The 19,551-nt window shown below is 40.3% G+C and overlaps 1 protein-coding gene across 4 annotated transcripts in view; it reads right to left on the reverse strand.

Annotated features, from left to right (window-relative positions):
* Positions 1-2,418: 2,418 nt before the first annotated feature.
* The window catches only part of LOC142150723 (THAP domain-containing protein 1 B-like), a 48,468-nt gene continuing 31,335 nt past the window's right edge, over positions 2,419-19,551 (reverse strand). For 3 of the 4 annotated variants that reach the window (XM_075205925.1, XM_075205920.1, XM_075205929.1), the window contains 3 exons: positions 13,141-13,275; positions 10,626-10,723; positions 2,419-3,258 (listed from right to left, as the gene is read on the reverse strand). In XM_075205925.1, coding sequence (XP_075062026.1) covers positions 2,763-3,258; positions 10,626-10,723; positions 13,141-13,275 — 729 coding nt within the window. In that variant the 3' untranslated portion in view covers positions 2,419-2,762. The remainder of the gene's footprint in view (positions 3,259-10,625; positions 10,724-13,140; positions 13,276-19,551) is intronic. The other variant, XM_075205930.1, reaches the window with a different exon arrangement.

Raw genomic sequence — 19,551 nt, forward strand, 5'->3', positions numbered from 1 at the left:
GAGGGAGGCAAGTCTGTCGAGAACAGATATCATTGTGGATAGAAATTAACTCTATAAAAAAAAAGGAAAATTGGTGCTGGGCTAATAAGATTTAGATCTAAATCAATCTATATATGTCGCTGCTGTATATAGGAGGACCTCACTCCATATCCTCAACAAAAGCAACCAAAAAACATTAATAAATACAGCGCTGATTATTTTAAAAAAGCAGTAGCTACTTGGTATCACCTGATTTTCTATCACTGGATCTAGTGGCTGGATATATATCTATATATTTTTGTGGAATTATTGCATGATATGAATATTAATTACTAGGACATTGCTATGTTTTAAACAGATCTGCATATTCATAAATGCTTTATTGATCCATACAGATATGTATCTTAATACATATGCTATAGGATTTATGCCCTATGAAACAGTGTACAGGGTATCCTATATGTCCGTTTTTTAATGTATTATTATGCTTTAAATGTATGTATTTGTCTATTAAATATTTTATTTTGTCAGAGAACCACTCTGTTTTTTAGGTTTTCTCTCATGGTACACCGTCAGGAATATATATATATATATATATTTTGTGATTTACATTTTATATCTATATCCGTTCGCCCCGTATTTATTATTGATTTTTTGGTATCATTGTGGATAGAGTCAATTCTCTCTTTGAAGTGGGTGTCAAAGTCAAGAGCGGTATTGGACGAGGGGGAGGACACAGAGAATTAATGGTAGCAAAAAGGCACTGTGATTTATTGGATAGGGAGGTGATGAGGGGTGTGAAATAGGTTTATTTGGCAAGAGAAAGGGCAGAATAGGAGGAAAGGATGAATGTAAAGTGGATGAAGTCAGCAATGGAGCGGGATTTCCTCCATTGGTAGAGGAGCGGGAGCTCTTTTGGAGGAGACGAGGAAGAGAGTAGTACATGGGTTGGGGTTTAGATTGGCATAGACAAAGGTGGATGGCTGGTGCAGCAGTGTCAAGGGCAATAGAGAATGAGAAGTTGTAAAGAGTGACAGTGGTGCTGGGGCATGATAGGGACGAAATGGGAGCAAGGAGGGGTTTGAGGGAGGACGCAAAAATTAGGTCTATGGAACGCAGCGTGCGAGTGACTTTGGGTGAGAGATGGGGTACAAGGGGTAAAGAGAGGGTGTTCCTGATATCTCTGTGTTAGATTGGCACTTCCTGGTTCGGGCGGTCACATAATTGTGGCTGGGAGGCAGCATATTCAAATCTGCAGTGTATATAAAGCCCACTCTGACACTCTAACAATGTCAGAGCAACAGGTTTCCATACCCAGACTGATTGCCTGTTATGCTGTATTGCTGCTGACCTTGGTTTCCTTGTGAATCCTTCTTGGAAAGTGCTTCTGCCTGTTAACCCCTCGTGTACCAGTCCTTGCTTGTTTTGACCTCTCTTTCTTAGATCCTGATTTTCTACTGCCTGTGTACCAAATTCCAGCCTGTTATTGGACTTCCCTTCTGCAAACTGATTTTGTACCTCGCTACTGCCAGTGTACCAGTCCTTGGCTAACTGACCTGCTTTCGGATTTTCCTTTCTCTCCACTGTGTTACGCCTAGTGACTGTTCAGAGGGCCGCAACCTGTGTGTTCCCGGACGCTAAAGTCCATCCTGCCTTGCGGCGGTTCTTGGGGAAGACCGGGGGACCCGTTAGACTCTGCGTCTCTGTTCGGCCAGCGCTAAACCAGGCTAACATATGCATTCATCGCCCCAGGGCTCTATACCTTTAGACAACAAGACAATCGTTACAGGTGGTAGTAATAGGAGAGTCAGTAAGGCTATGTTAAAATTCACAATAATAATAGTGGATCCTTGGCGGTCCCCAGGACGGGGAGCGTGGGAGAAAGAGAGACCCCTATGGAAGAGTGCAGCGGAGGAAGCAGGGGGAGATCCACCTTTCTGTAAGGGCCAGGAGCCCAGAGGAATGGGAGAAAAAGAGGTCATGAATGGGAGTGAGTAAAATGAAGGCTTTGGCTTGAAAACAGGCTCAGGTTCGCGTTAGATATTGGGACGAGTATAAATACACTGCATGTATATATAATAAAATACAGAAATATTTTCATAGGTTTAATATGTTATTGTTCCTTTTTGTGTTGGCTTTTATTTGATTATTAGTGTTAGGTCTTGATTGGCCAAAGAATGAATACACTCAAACTGTGTTAGATTCTGATGTTACAAAACTGACTTTGCAATTCCCGTGGCTTGAAGTCTGTAAAACAGTATGTTACAGTCCTTCTAGACCATGAAAACATATATAGCAATTTGGAAACATAAAAATGTGTGACCCAGCTATTGGCTTCTCCCTCAGATTTGATGTTAGACTTAACCAATTGTTAGTTTTAGGTTGGCATCTAAGATACGTGACCTGGAACTAGTGTTATATTTGAAAAAAAAAAAAATGTTAAGAGCACAAAACATTGCTTTATTTTTGAAACTGTTAAATAACCTTTGATGAATCAATTGAAGCCCTGGATGTTATCAATGGAGTTCACCATACATTTTACATATTCCAGAACTGTTGGCTAATCTGGCTGATTCAGAACAAACTGCTTCTAAAACATAATACATGGGCCCAAACTCAAATCACTCCCTATTCTTTGACCCTGCAGAATACCTCAATAGTTTAAGAAACAGCTTTTACAGACATTTCTCACCTCAAGGTTTCAGCGGTAACGCTTAAATGTATTTGTATTAAAATATCCTGATATAAATAACATATATGGGACTATGTAATAACTCCTAATATCATTGCACTACCACAGTCGAAACCGGACACAATTCGATAATGTTTTTTAACTGTGTAATTCTATCAGACAACTTTTTTATTGTGTGCCTTTGCCTTTGTATTTGACGTTGCAAAGTTTTCACTTTCCTTTTAAGTTTAAAAGTGTCAGGATTGAAACGGCAAGTGTCCACTTCATTGTGCACTGCTGAATAAGTGTGGTCAACAACTATATCTGTTCCTTGATCTCCACCTAGAATCTCCATGGAGGTACAGTGTTCTAGGGCTTGGCCTGTATCTTCCCACTTAAGAGTCTTTATTTTAATTCTTTTTTTTGCTTTGATGACAGATGGAACTGCATGTAGGCGTAGTCGAGGAACCAGTGTTCCTGGTCGTAGAATGTAATCTTTGTCTTTAAAATGGTCACTGCAGATTCTGCTGGATGTGGATGGCTTCCAGTCGGTGCGCTGAACTGCTTGAACCCATTTGGAAAGGCGCTCAGGATTTTTCATGGGAAACCTATAAAAAATTATGACTAGTGTTCATATTTAGCTCTTCACACTTAAGCAATATTCAAATAAAATTATTATTGCCACAAGTCCATTCTGCAGTATAACATCAATAAATAATTATGATGGATGTGTATAAGGTATCATTAAATAAAATGCATAAAAGGACAATATGTCTGTGCAACAGTGTTTGCACTACATTTGTTTGTGTAGAACTGAATTACACCTGTTAATATTTTAAGAGGTAATCCTACTGAAAGAGTAGTATGGCATTTTACCGGTCAGCATAGGTGAATACTGAGCAGCGCATGGGAATGGAACCTGAATCTTTGTGACTCTTTTAGGCCCGGACATCATACTATAGCAGAAGGTAAGAGGGGCAGTTAGAGCTGCCCCACGTGAAGTGAGGTTGGTGCTTTATTTAAGGGACAGGGTCACCGTTGGCATTAATAGCAACACAGCCCCACAGGCTGTTGCTCAGGTTTCCTTCTCCGCCAGGTGATCAGTCTCATGTGAACAACAACGCATGAAACTGATATGAAGAAGCGCCACCGGCAAGGCAGTAACACCCGTATACATGAATACAAAAGACAGAAGCGCCAAACAGTGGGAATCTGTAAACCATAAAGTGAATTATAATTCCATAGAAGTGGCGCATACCAAAAATGAGTAAATAAGGGGCTTATCTTATTAGAGTCCCAATTCTTCCTAAGTAGATTCTGAGCAGACCATCAATCCAATAGCATCATTTCTCACAACTAATAACAGGAAAAGAGAATGAGAAATTATGCTATTGGGTTGATGGTCTGCTCAGAATCTACTAATGAAGAACTGGGACTCTAATTTAAAGATAAGCTCCTTATTTACTAATTTTTGGTAGGCTGCCACTTCTATGGAATTATAATTCACTTCATGGTTTACAGATTCACACTGATGTTTGACGCTTCTGTCTTTTGTATTCATTTTAGGTTATGCATCTGCAAATAGGTGCTCTGTGAAGTGACACAGCCTAATGTATGTGACAATTTCTTGTTGTTGAGCACGTGTTGGTCACTATAAATGTTCACTAAGCGCCGTTGGTTTATTCACTGTTTTTTCTACACCAGTATACATGTTAATATAATCTCTGGCCAGGGCTATATTTAAAGATCTAGCTGTCCTAACCAATGTAAGTGAAAATACCCTAAATTGGTCGTTGTGCATCATACATGCCCATACTCAACTAGCCATCTGCCGCTCCTCTGTTATTTATAATTTGAAAAATATGTGGCTGGTAAAAACAAAAATACAAAATAATAATAATAACAATAATAATAATAGTTAATAGGAAAAAAAGTAAACAATTTATATTCTATGCAACCCGAAGCATGTGCCTAGATTGCCCATATAGTTAATACAGCCTCTAAATAATACAGAATACTGCCAGTAGCACAATTGGCATTATAATTTTCAGAATATACTTATAAGGCATATGCCATACATCCACCTCTATTTCATGCATGGACCAGTGGTTGTAGCAGAAGTAGGCAACTTCTGCTTCAACCACTTGTGGTTTGTCAGCTGCTGTGAAACTAAATTCCCAAACAACCTGTGGCTGGTAGGGCAATGCTTAGTACTTGCAGTTTCATAGTAGATGGAAAGCAACAGGTTACCCACTTCTGAGCTAAAGGCAATTTGCAACACCTTTCGTGTTGACAGCCATTACACAATCAGTGAGTTAATGTGACTCATGTGACCTCTGTTCTATTACTCTAAGTAGACTGTAAGTAAGAATGAAAGTTAGATAAAATATATTTATTTTGTAAACAGGTTATGAAGAATACACATTGCAGGATTGCAGTGCTCCCTACCCTGCACTGCTGTATGCATTACATTGTAACATACATTTTGAATAACCTTAGCCACAGCGCCTCACAGAGCAGGTGGAGGATCCATCCAGACCACAGGCTTATATTCCACTCTATTTCTTACAGAGCGGAAGCTATGTTTTCACTGTAATTCTGTTTAGAAACCAATCAAGGACTGCTATAATTTACTTTGTGGAGGTACACCACAGAGTGGTCCTCCACTCGGGATGAAGACAAACAGCTGTCAGGAAGCCTGAGGACACACTTTCTCTGTCAGATGGTCAGTCTAATGTGAACCACAACAAATGATCTGGAGGAGTGGAAGGGTTTTCCAAAGCATCAGGGACTCCTCTATATGTGTTAATGTAGTCTCTGCTGATTATTAATTATTAATATACCACATCACAGCTAATCTTTACATTGGTAGTAAAAGCGTCACCCCACCTAGAACCACGAGTGTAAAAAGATTGACATATCTGGCAGTTCAATATAGTAGTTTCTATCTAATTGTTCCTCACTGCTCCCTGGTTTAACTACGCAGGAACAAGGTTATACACAGCTTCCCAATGTCAGTTAAGCCTCAAACAATCAGAGAGAATACTTTTCCCCACTGGTGTTTGGAAAATTATGCCTAAATAGCAATTTAGAAATGCAGGACATTAAGGGCCATTTACAAACCTGGGAAAATACAGCAGTGCAGATGCTGTTTATTTACTTAATGCAGCCAAACAATCTGGAAACATTTCAATCTTTCACTGCCCATTAATGTCTCCCCTCTGGCAGAACGGCTCCGCTGAGTTGAAGTATCATGCTGGACATCCAGTAACCACAAGGAGAGAGGGAGATTACAAGGTTGTCCTCTTTTTACAGTTCTGCTCAGGAGATTGTTACATGATTTGCCTGATACATGGTCTTCACGTCACTGTTATGGGTTTGTCCCTAATATATTACACTAGTAATAGGGAACACTATAGATAACAGATGAGTGAACGGTTATGCCTATATAAGGACACCTGTGGCTACTGTCCATGTAGTCCACCAAGGGTATGTCATTTCAAATGCTTGGAGATGTAGTAGATGTATGTTAGGTGCTATGAGTCAGCCAAGGCTTTGCCTTTATGTGGTCAGTATTAAATCATATATAGGACTTCTGTTTTAGTAAGTACTACCTACATTAGTCCCCTAGTCTTGAAGGTTCTTAAAGTACCAGCTATAAGAATGTATTTTAAATGGTTTTGTTTTAATTCACTCTTACTCTTATATAGAATAGCTATTGTTGGCTGATTTGCATTATTTCTTGCAACCAGTCAGCAGACTCTGCAGGAGTAGGGCACCCTAGGCCAAAGAGGGCATTACATGATTGGATGTGAGCATCCCAGTACTGGTTCATTCACTCAAGCGACAACCTCTTCCACTAAATACAGCCACTGAATCAATCATGATAAATAATTTGAATCGGATTAATCCAATTAATATATATTTTACCTACTTATGTTTATAAGTGATTTTATGTTAATGTAAATAGTTTTCTGCAACAAATTAGGCTCCTACATTCACTCTCGTTCCCACATTTTGTTGAGCTGGCCTTGCTCTCAGTGAGAGCGGACTACCCGTACAGTTTCCTGGGTTTGTTTTTTTTATATCGCATATTACATTGAAATCATTTTTGCCTCTCATTCATAACATGTTAAACTGTGTTACAATAATAGGTCTGTTTTGTTAATAGACAAATATTTGCTGTCTGGCTCGTCTACATTGATAGTTGTAGCATGTAAACAATCTAAATCTAACATTTCAACATGGGGTTATAACAAGAAAAGTAATACATTTTTATTGTAGTGATCTTCTTTGGCATCATAAAATGTGTTTATTTTTTGAACACACATCGAATAAAATTTATGCAAAATGCACCTATAGATTTTCCCCTTTTTTTGTTAAATTATTTACACTATCTACTGAACTGGCCTTCTGGGACCATCCAAATTTGTTTGAGGCAAATTCATTTTCTAAAAAAACTCAGTTCGGGTCCTTTACATTATCCTCCTCATTCATTACTTTATTATGCAAAAAAGTGATAAAATTGGTTGAATGGTAGGGCCGGTCAAGCGATGAATTAACTACTCTTTTTAAGAATATGTCTCTAGGAGGCCTGGAATTCCTGTATTTCCAGCTTTACCCTATTGCCACTTCTTGTATCAGAATTTTACAATTGCCCTACTATAGGTCAACTAAATGATGGTATGCTTAGCACAATAACAGGTATCAGTGCCGCTCTTGAACCTCCCACAAGTCTTCCCATTGGACAGGTATGCACTAAAGAATATTCTTTGTCTATAAGACCAGATCCTATAGCCACCCTGAGGGGGGTAAAACTAGCATTTCCCACTGGATTCCTTGACTTAGGTGTCTTGGGTGCCTGGAAGAACATAATAATAATATTTTAGGCAGCTTAAGTATACTAACTATGACGGTCATATGTTTTTGTTGTCAGGAACCATGGGCCTTGCTGAATCAGGAGTGTAGCGGAAACGGGAGGCCTTTAAACTCTGCTCATCTGGGAAATGCTGCGGTATGCTCTGTCAATTGCCAGAATACAGAGTAGCTCCAGCAGGTAGGAAGGAGTCTAGGACAGGAGTCTACACCGAAATACGGAACTGTATTCCACTGCTGAAATAAGTTGTAACCGTTCGTAGAGAACTCAACGCCGGTTCCTGTAACCAGACACACGGAGCTGAAACCCACTACTGGGAACTCAGAAGATGTAACACATGGAAACTCAGAGCATAATAAGCTAGAACTGGAAACAGGAACTCAGAACTGAGACCAGGAGTGGAGAATTGAAGACCGTGAAGCAGCAACAGGCCTGGAACCCACAACAGATTCACAGAACTGGAAATGAACCCTAGAGACTCAGAGCAAGCTTCAGCTACAGAACTGTGATACCAGCAGAACACCAAGCTACTGTGAAATAAGCATTTAGGTAAATGCAAATTTCTGGCAGAGAAACGAGTACTTTGGTAAATGCAGAGTGAGTCAGGAACAACGCTGGAAACAACGGAAGCCTGGAGCCAAGGAACTATCCTCAGGAGAAGAAAGTGAGTTGTTCTGGCAATGAGCTTATCTCAGGATCTGGTCTAAATAGTATCAGGCGCCGTCCCCGCACCTTCACTCGGTGCCGAGGACGGGCACCTGTTTCCGATCCCCCACGTCCTGGGCACATGCGCGGGGGTCCGCGTCCCATTGCTTAGCATCGGGACGCTATTCTGCTCACCTGACCACCGCTCTCCAATAGGGGGTTGCCGCCTACTATTTCAGGAAGTCTCTGGCATCACTAGGATGCCAGAATATCGTGGTATGGTTCCCCTGCTCCAGCATTCCCTAGAGTTCTGCTCTTCTCAGATTGACCTTCTGGTTCCTGACCCGGTTGCTTGACTCTCCCTCTGGATCTCCCTTGGGCTTTATCCTCCTCGTTGGCTTTTACTCCGGACAGTTTGACCTCGCTTTTGCCTGTTTCCTCTGTACCTCTCAGCCAGCTCGGTTTGACCTCGGATTGCTTCACTACGCTTCAGTCTGACTCCAATAACTGCCTATCTTTGGTCAAGTACAGCATCTACCTGCACCACTTCACTGGTGGCTAGCCTTGAGGGCCGCGACCTGCGTACTCCTGCAGCTAATTCCAAACTTTCTTGCGGGGGTCCCTGGTGAAGACCAGGGGTGCATTTAGACTCCGCGCCTCAGGGTTAGCTGTGCCAATGCCAGTAAGTGGCCTCCGCGTTGAACCGTGACAAATAGGGTGTTACTAGAGCCTATTAGCTACACGTCATGTAGCCCGTGCAGCAAAACAGGCAGAAGTGTTTGTTTATAAATGGTGATATAGCACTCAGGAATGCCTCAGGTGACTAGGAGAAGCCCGGGTGACTGAGATGACACTGATGGACATGGAAATGGGACTAAGACCCTGATGTGTGACAATATATTTCAACACCCTATATCCTAAAAACTAACTTTGATCTAGACATAATAACTCAATTACAAACCATCAAAAGTGTATATATACACTGTGCCCTAATATGTGCAAATGCATCTATTTGTACACCAAGCCTGTTCTGCAGTCCTTGGAAGCGCCCCAGTAAAAACAGGATGCTACTTGTTTTGCGAGCTTAAAGATCCACCTGAAAATATGCACAGTGGAAACAATAAAAGCATCACTGCAAAAGATCAACCCACTATCACAATTTTCTTCTAAAATTCTGCTTGGTCATTTATGCCTTAAATAATCATGATAGTGAGGGGACATTGGAATTTTATTTACTGCATTTTTTACTTTTGTGTGTTGGAATATTTGTATCACTCTTCACAAACATGCAAGTGGAAGGTGCAAAATGCTACCTGTTGAAAGTATAAAACAAGCTCAATCTCCACTTCAGAGCAGGTAAGACCTTTTGTGGGCAGAAAACATCTGTGTATTCCCTATAAAGCTGGTAACAACATCCCCATATGAGCCACCTTTTATGTAGATAATATAGCCTGAAGTTCCTTGTTCTACACCTAGCTGGTTATCATAATATATTCTTACAAATCATGTCTCTCAAAAGGTTCTAGATACAACATCTCAGTGTTAAATCTCTGATGTGTATGTAGGAGGACTTCCCACAAAAATGTGTCTGTGACAAATAAAGGTTCAGATATTATTCACTTTTAAGATTTCTACTGCATGTGGAAATGCATTATGATGCCAAGTACATTTATCCCCTCTGTCCCTCTTCTTCTACCCCCACTCTGAGTAGCTGAAATTGTAGGAAAATGGTCAAAATAAAGAATACATAAATATGTGTATAATTTCATTTTGGGCAGTCTATTTTTGGATATATAGCTTCAATATATGATGTTAACTTATTTTATATATAAAAGATTATATTCCTAAATGATGCAACTGTAATTGTTATCTCTGTAGTTCTTCTGCATTTAAAGTAAACCTGCATTTAGGACACAGATCCATGGGTGTTTCAGAAACGCCACTTTGTTAACTACGCCCTCTCTGTGGTTTCATGTTGCAAATCCTGACACATATTAAATGGTTCAAAAATGTATCTGCGAACAGTACTTTAGTGGTTTGACATGCTACTTATCCAATTAGGCAACATTTTAAAGTCACTCTCTCTGCTGACAACAAATAGTTACCTGTCCTCTAGAATCTGGGCTCTGAATATACAGTGATTCCAGCAGTAATTGTAGGTTAACAGTGAGGAACCCAAGGGAAACAGCATGCAGCATGTTTACAGATGAAATTCTCTTGTGTGTCAAAGAAATAATGTTTTCTATTAAATCCCTGGTATCGTTTCAGGAACTTTTCATAGCTTCAGAGTCCCGCATTTTCTTTGTGCTAAAAACAATTATTTAAAAATGCTAATGTGACTTAGTCACTTTGGGTTATTCTAATTTTAAATAGGTTTGGCAAATATATGCAAACTTGTAAACACGTGTATATCTTTCTCTGTATTTAAACTAGAAAGTCAGTCAAAATGGTTACCTGAAAAATCGTTTCCCACATTCTTTAACAAAGAGGTTATTGCAGCCGTATGCCACACAGGTCCTTACATGCCTCTTATCCACAGAACCATCTTTAACCTTGAAAAGTAAGCATGTAATATATAAGTATATATCTGTAAAAGTCAAAATATTATTATATATATATATATATATATCTACTATATAAATGCCTAGTGGCGTGTGTGAAAAAAAACAAAAACAAGCTGCAGCGCCACCTGCTGGGCAGAGTTATACACTGACCTGTATATTTCTTGAAGGAGAAGTGACAGTTGGGAGTGGTTGGTGGTTGCCGGGGGTGACAGTGGGGAGTTTTTAACACCTTAAGTAGCTTGAAAAAGGATGTGGCGATGAAGATGAAGGATGAGGTGATGGAGAAGAATGATGAGGTGGTGTCATGTGGACAAAACCACATTAAAAAAGGGCGCTTACGTCGGGAAGTAACGCTCTTCCCCTGAGGAGGCCTGGCCTAGCCCCAAATGCATGACAAGAACCTTTTTAACACCTTAAGTAGCTTGATTTGACTAGAATACATGAGTATCATGCACGGGTTAACTTGTGTGTGTGTATATATATATATATATATATATATATATATATATATATATATACACATATATATATATATATATATATATATATATATATATATATATATATATATATATAGTGTGTAAAAACATGTTTTGCTCTGGAAATTGCCACTTTGTGAAGGTGCAATGTAAAATTTGTTGGAAGCATCTGTGTGATGCTGCCCCAGGAGGTTTACAAAAGTATTAGAAGCAAGCATTCTGCCATGTTTCTTCATTTAGCCAGTGAATGGCACTATTTTGACAAAGCAGGCACTATAATTCACACCGTGCTAAATGGATCATCAAAATTGCATAATTTAAAGATAGGACAGGTATTGTTGATATTGAAATTGCAATATGTGATAGTTGCTATTTTGCGTTGATAATATTTTAGACAAAACAACCCTCAATAGTTGCTGTTTTATTTTTGCAGCTACAACTGTTTTTATAATGTTGCTTCTCTCTAAGAGAGATCTATCATGGGTCGATTTACATGGTTATTTATATGTCTCCTAATCTTCTAAAAGCAAATCACCATGCAAATCTCCACTTTCTACAACTGACAAAAATGAATCAAATCACCATACATCTCACAATCACAGAAAGCATTGACTTCTGCAATATGAAATTGCAGTAAAGGGCTTTTTACAAAATGTCTAAACTCCAAAAATAATCTCATTGGTTTCAGGCAGTCAAGATTGCCTATCAACCAGTGAGATGAGTGAAATATCCTATTAATTTCAATGGGCACAGAAATCCCACAGAAATATATTTCTAATTGAACTGAGTGGGGGCATTGCTCCATTAACTAAATAAATATGTATATTATTTTTTCAAAAGGGAAAAAAAAGGACAAGCTAGAATCAGGGAGACCAGAGAAGTCTGAAACAGTGCATAGGTCAAAATTAACTGTATTGTATAACACATGAAATAAATATGTGGTCAGATATATATACGTGCGTGTGTGTGTGTATATAAATATCTAATATATATAAGCCTAGTGGTGTGTGGTAGTGTGTGTGTAAAAAACTATTTTCTCAGAAAGGGCTCATCCAATTGACCTGAAATTTGGTATACTGACATTATTTGACAAAAAAATTATAATAGTGAAGTCAGTTAACTTCTATCATCCCCCCTTCCCCCCGTGGGAGGGGTAGTAAAGGCTAAATTTACGAGTTGAGGGCTCAAACTCTTGACAGTGTGGGTATTTATTTACCAGAGCCTGTGTTTGGTCATGGACAATTGTATGTCGCATTTTCACGAGTACGGAGAAGCAGTGATGTGAAAGTGCAGGTTATGAATACTGCCCTTCAAGGAAGACTGATTGAGCACAGCGATAAGGTGTTTAGCAGAAACGTTGTGTATCGATAGGTTTTAGAACAGTAAGACGATGGAGATTAAGGATGTGGCGATGAAGATGAAGGATGAGGTGATGGAGAAGAATGATGAGGTGGTGACATGTGGACAAAACCACGTTAAAAAAGGGCGCTTACGTTGGGAAGTAACGCTCTTCCCCTGAGGAGGCCTGGCCTAGTCCCAAATGCATGACAAGAACCTTTTTAACACCTTAAGTAGCTTGATTTGACTAGAATACATGAGTATCATGAACGGGTTAACTTGTATATATATATATATATATATATATATATATACACACATATATACATATAAACACACACACATATATATATATATATATATATATATATATATATATATATATACATACATATACACACACACACACACATATATATATATATATATATATATATATACACACACACATATATATATATATATATATATATATATATATATATACACACACACGCACGCATGTATATATTCATGGAGGGAAGCACGGAGCCATGAAAAAACAAAAAATTATCAGCCCTTATTTAAGTGCATACTATCATATAATACCTGCTGCTTTAGCTCTGCTGAACTGCCATTTTTATGGATCCCATGTAGTTTGATTCTAGAGATTTCTGTTGGTATTGGAGGCACTGTTTGGTTTAGTAACTGCCCACAAGATACACTCTCCTCTGTATGCGCTGTCTGTAATATAGTAACAAGGTAAGACTTTTATTATATTAATTCATATTGTATAGAATGAGTACAAATTGACTTTACATATTGGCGAACAATTACCCAAGACCTTATAATATGACATAACTGTCCAGGTTCAGTATAAATGATGTCAACTTCTCCAGCAACCTTTACTGTGGTCTGACACTTTGGTGCGGAATTAGTGGCACTATATAAATAAATGATGATGATGATGTCCTCATGTTATCACATACAGGTCAAAAGCTGAGAATGCAGTCATCCAATAAGTTACAACCCTGTCTGTTGTTTGTACCTAGCAGCAGTGCCTCATACCACCAGAGGTGCTACTGTTCTGTTCCTGAATTCTTCTACGTGCCTGAAGGAGTTAATCTCCTTGTATTATGCCCGATTAGAACTGCACCTGTTGCACTGCTTTAAGTACCTGCCTCTAGCTGTGCTCTGTGCAGTTCATCCGTTGTTCCTGGCTGCTGCTAACCTGCTCCTGTTCTGTTTGGTATATACCTGCTGGATTGTATTTCTGTGTATGACCCCTGCCTGTACCTTGGACCTTGCCTGAGTCCCTGAATCGTTTGCCTGTACCTTGGACCTTGCCTGAGACCCTGAATCGTTTGCCTGTACCTTGGACCACGCTGTTTTGCCTGTTGCCCTGACCTTTTTGGACAGACTTCTGGACCTCGCCTATTTGCTTGATCTCTGCCTGGCTATTTGAATTTGTTTGTCTGGTCTCTATTTGATCCCTGGACTCTGTCTGCTTTCCTGGACAGCCTTGTGCCTTCTGGACTGGGGTAAACTTATTATACTTGTTCCTGCCATTTTACTATACAGTCTCTTTTGGAACCTGTTATCTATGGATTTGAGTTATCTTTGTTAATATATTTACCTGAATAAAGACACTTTGCCTTACACTTCCGTTGCTCTTCGTGAATGCACTGGGATTCATAACACAATTACTGTGAATCACTGACCCTGCCACTGTGCATTAATCCACAGAGTGCACAGAAAGTCTGAAAAGTTGGCACTCAACCTCTGCCTAAGTTAGAAAAGCACCTCACTCCTAACATGGCAAACTGCTGCTGATTAGTGAAAGACAGCATGGTGGACATATTTAAATATAAGCCCTTCAGTTTTGCATTGGATCAAGAGCAATGTCTCAATACAGATACAGATTTTGACCTAACTGAAAACCTAGAGATATATTCAGAATCTGTCCTTATTCTGTGCGTCCGTCCCTTGTTTTGTATGCTGGGCTTAATTCTCAGAATGGGTTCTTATTCAGTACATATGTAACAGGGCAGAACCTCTCATGGATGAACGAGATGACCACCCAGAGCCCTGAAAAAAATCCATTAATATTACCACTCCTTAGTCTCAGAGGTGGAATGGTAACTTGTGTGGAAATGAGAAAAAGGTGTGAGTATGACACTCACAACAGGATACAGGAGGTGCGGTTGTCATGTAGCCTGGCTGGATGGTTAATATTATGTATGTGACTAAGCGAATGATAATCTAGCTAAAAAGACACAGCCACTGACACTCGAGCGTAGACACATTCAGTATGTAATTCTCAGTTTTCATTGTGTGCTGTGAACGGTAAGATTTATTGCCTCCCATTACTTTAAGATCTAAAATAGTAAAAATGTCTGTGTGTTCATCTACTAGTATCAATATTATCAAACACCAAGAATAAAAAAGTGTCCGTCTCCACTTGCACTAGAAGTTCAGAACTGTATTTATATTTGTTACCTGATCCAGGTAACATCTGATTACGTATTACTTGTATCTGCTTAAGTTTTCCAATGAAAGCAAAAGGCAATGCATCTGGGCATAACATGTAGTCTTTGTCAATGAAATGATTGTAGCAGATTCTGCTGGACCTCAAAAGGTTTCCAGTTTGTACATTGAATTCCTACAAACCTCTTGAATAAGTGATCAGGATCGTTCACCGGAAACCTCTACATAATTTACAAACAATGACTTTAATGCTCTCTTGATTTTCACTTATTAGAATCATATTTTGGCAGTGGTGCAATCTTTCTCATACAACAGACACAACACGGGTTACTATAATGGTGTCACTTAGAACAAACCCTAAATAGCACACATTATTAATATGCACATTCTGCTTTCTATGATCATGGCTAAAAGGCTATTGTTGTCAACTTTAAAATGTTACATTTTGACTTTAACATCTATACAGTATTTACAAATGAAGAACACTGGATCATGGGGTATAGAGCCTCCTCAGGACATGACATGGGCAATTTAGATAAATCTAACAATTAAATTCTCCTCCCTCTTATACCTCCCCATGCTGCAGGGAAGTCAGTTTTTCAGAGTGCCCTCAAGACAGGGTGTTTTTTTTTTTTTTTTTGCTGGGCTGCCTTGGCAGCCTGTTTCTTTTATTTATTTTTATTTGAATATTTAAGGACAGACAGTCTTGCTGGGTTGTCTGCAAATGAGAGCAGGGAAGAAGAGTAGTGTAGGCACACTCTGTCGCAACCCCGCACCCCAACATGGGATGTCACCCGGGGCCTTGCACCTCATCCGCCACACGTTGTAGCTGGGGGCCCAGTGGTGCCACCACACTATGGGGTAGCTAGAGCAGCACTAAACTACATCGGGAGATTGGCAAGGCAAGTCCTCCTTCCCGGCACTGGGAAGGGGATGTTTAAAAGACGGTCAGCTTCTGCTAAGCAAGGCCGCTGCAGAGCCAGGGCTCCAGTTGGGAAACAGGGTCAGGTGGGACCACCACAAAAAAAATATACCCCTGCACCATATCATTCAACTCCTCCCTGACTGATTTCAGCTGTGTTCTGAAGATCAGTCTAAACCAGTCAGTCACGTTGCCAGCAACCCTGCTGCCTCTTTACCTGCTCTTTTCTTTATGATGGGGACCAAGTCCTGGGGGAGGTGCAGGCAGGCCCAAGCAGCATCATGCACTCCCCTCCCTGACTGATTTCAGGTGTGTACTGAAGATCAAACTCTGCCATGAGCTATGCCCCCCTCCCCCGACTGATTTACTTTCCTCTGTCTCTACAGCAGCAGGTAGAATGGAATTGTATTGGAAATATGTAATATATTTCTAACTCAGATTCTGTTGAGTTTTACTGTCTATTGATATCTTGTTCACTTTTCAATATTGTGTACTTTGTATCGGCCTGTTTCCTGCTCTTTTTCTTTTCAGATTGGATAAAGAGAGGTCCAGGGCTACTGAGTCCTGGAGAGAGGTGCTGGTACAAGCAATATACTTTACACTGCTCCCTCTGACTAATTTCAGGTGGGTACTGAAGATCACATACTGTGATCATTAGCTATACTCTCCTCTGTCTCTACAGCAGCAGGTAATTACTGCTAGCTAGAGTGGGATTGCATTGGGATTGTGTTGTATATTTCTGCACAAATTCTACGGACGGTTATTGTCTATTGATACCTAGTTCATTTTTCAATATTGTGTTCTTTGTATCTTTTTCCTTTCAGGGTGGATAAAGAGAGGTATAGGACTACTAAGTCCTGGGCTGAGGTGCAGATCCAGGCATCATAGTATGCACTCCCCCCTGACTGATTTCAGGTGTGTACTGGATATCAGTCAAGATCAGACACTGCCAGCAACTACACTCTCTTCTGTCTCTCCAGCAGTAGTGATTTACTGCTAGCTAGAGTAGGATTGCGTTGGTTTTGTGTAGTATATTTCTGAAAAGTTTTGTCTATCAATACCTCTTTCATATTGTGTACACTGTATCTGCTGTTTTTTCTTGCTCTTTTTCTCATCAGGATGGATAAAGAGAGGTTTCTGACTACATGACCCTCAGGGAGAGGGAGGTGCAGGTACAGGTAGCGAAATTTGCACACCTCCTCTGACTGGTTTCAGGTGTGTACTGAATATCAATATACTGTAGATCAGACACTGTGCCAGAAGTACAACTCGCCACTGCCTCCCCAACAGCAGGCATTTATTTCTACCTAGGGCAGGAATGCATTGGGGATTGCGTATTCTGTATCTGCTGAATTAAATTTGTGCATAGTTCACTTTTCCATATTGTTTGCTCTGTATCCCTCTTTTGTTCCTTTTTCTTTTTAGGTTGGATAAAGAGAGATTTATGCATACTGAGTGTTGGTGGGAGGCAGGGCCTGATTAAGGGTTCTGGCCGCCCTAGGCTAATACGGCCGCAGCGCCCCCCCCCCCCCCCCCTCCTCCGAATATGAATGTTCAGGTGTATTCTCCAGCATTCAAATTTAGACAGATTGTGCCATTGTCTCTTACCTGTCCTTGCTCTTCTCTCTTGCAACTTTGTTATCCTCTCGTTGGCTTCTGGAAAGTTGGCGTCCTTTTTTGAAAATGCAAAAATGTATTATAATGCAAACCCTGAATGATTAGGCCCTTTAGTTAAAACAAAACACTCCATTATGGCCAGCTAAAAGTACCCCATTGGACAGGCATATATTAGCAATATCTGAATATTTGTTGTCAATCAAATACAAACCTCTACCAGCCCCATCTCACTAATATTTAGTATTCTAGTGATTGCTGAGACCACCCATGTGACCACCACACAATCATGAGATTCTGCCCCCCAAAGCTGCTCTATTTTTTAAAAAGCCCCTGCAGCCATTTTCCTTAACCACAACCCCCCCGCACAGCCATTTTCCTTAACCCCTGCTGCAGCCATTTTCTTTACCTCCCACCCTGCATCCATCCCCCTTGCAGCTATTTTCCTTACCTCCACTCTGCTAGCTAGCTATCCCCCCCGTCACATCAAAACTCCCCCAGTCACATATATCAGCCCCCCTCATCTGCCCTCCTTCATACATATCAACCTCTCTACCTCCCTATAGATTTTCATTCACCACCAATGCTTTTGATCGTCGAGCCCTCCACCCCCCCCGCAGCGATTCCCCCCCCGCGCGGCGATCCCCAGCGGCGACCCCCCCCCTCCCCCCCCCCCGAAAAAAAATGAAGAAAAAAAAATTTAATTTTTTTTTTTTTTTAAAAAAAAATAAAAAATACCCACAGTGCAGCGCCCCCCGGGACCCAGCGCCCCAGGCTGCAGCCTGGTCAGCCTAGTGGTTGATCAGGCCCTGGTGGGAGGTACAGGTAGTATAATATGATCTCCCCCTGACTGGTTTCAGGTGTATACTGAATATCATTCTAGATCAGACACTGCAGTTTAACTCTCCACTGTTTTCACCAGCAGCAGGTACTTACTTCAAGCTGGAGTGAGATTGCATTGGAGATAGTGTGGTATATTTCTACACAACTTACTAATGAGTTTAGTGCTGTCTGTTGATACCTGGTTTTCCTGTTCTACATTGTGTACTCTGTATCTACCTTGGTTTATCTTCCTTGCCTGTTCTGCCAAATAAAGGGATGTCTAGGATGGTGGGGCTTCATCTGTGACTTGTCATACTTCTGTAAAATATCAGGCTGTGACCAAGTGGTCAGTCAGACAGAAGCCTTTGGCGGGAGGACAGCTGTCTACGCGCTGGCTGGAATCACCTCTGGTAGGGTGGAACCAGCACTAGCGAATTCTAGTTCTGCGTTTACCCATCAGCTCGCTTCACATTCAGGGGAGGTTCCTTCTCCTGGTCCTTCAATCAATTTCACTTAATCTTCAGCCAATTACTCCATGCTTCTGTTAGCAATGCCACAGGATCAGCCTGTTTGGACGATATGCCTGGTTATAATTGTACAGGGTCTTGTAAGAGTTCCCTTCTCCTTAAAAAAAAATATTCTAAAGAACACTTCACTGATTAAATTGTGAAAAAAAACAGTCCTGTGTTAGTCAAGTCCTGGAGAGTATTGGTTTCTGAGTGCTCTTCCCACGAAGTGTGCGGCAGCAGAGCAATCTAACAAGAGAATTCCTTGTTTTTTACTAGGACTCTACAAGACAGCATGGTGTGGATGATTTAGTGTGGACAGTTCCCAGGTACTATACATCTAGGACAGTGGGTAGTCAGCAGGACACCGTTTAAAAGAAAGAAAAAGCCGTTACTTTCCTTCCTTATTCTCCGCAAAAAAATTGCTGTGCGAGTTGGGGACCCAACCTGTATATAGGTTTAGGTTATATGCAATCAGACCCTTTGTCACTTACCAGAGTAGCTTACAAGGAAATTTCACCTAGGGGGTTGTCTTTATAGCGCGATTGTCTAATGCCAAGTCTATTCTTTTTTTTTTTTTTTACTTTTTATTGTACAGAAAGGAAAAGATATTTTGTATATTTGTATTTTGCTTCAGAACAATACTCTGTACAATCAAAATTTTCAAAC

The sequence above is a fragment of the Mixophyes fleayi genome, chromosome 1, assembly GCF_038048845.1.
Source record: "Mixophyes fleayi isolate aMixFle1 chromosome 1, aMixFle1.hap1, whole genome shotgun sequence".
Lineage (NCBI taxonomy): Eukaryota > Metazoa > Chordata > Amphibia > Anura > Limnodynastidae > Mixophyes > Mixophyes fleayi.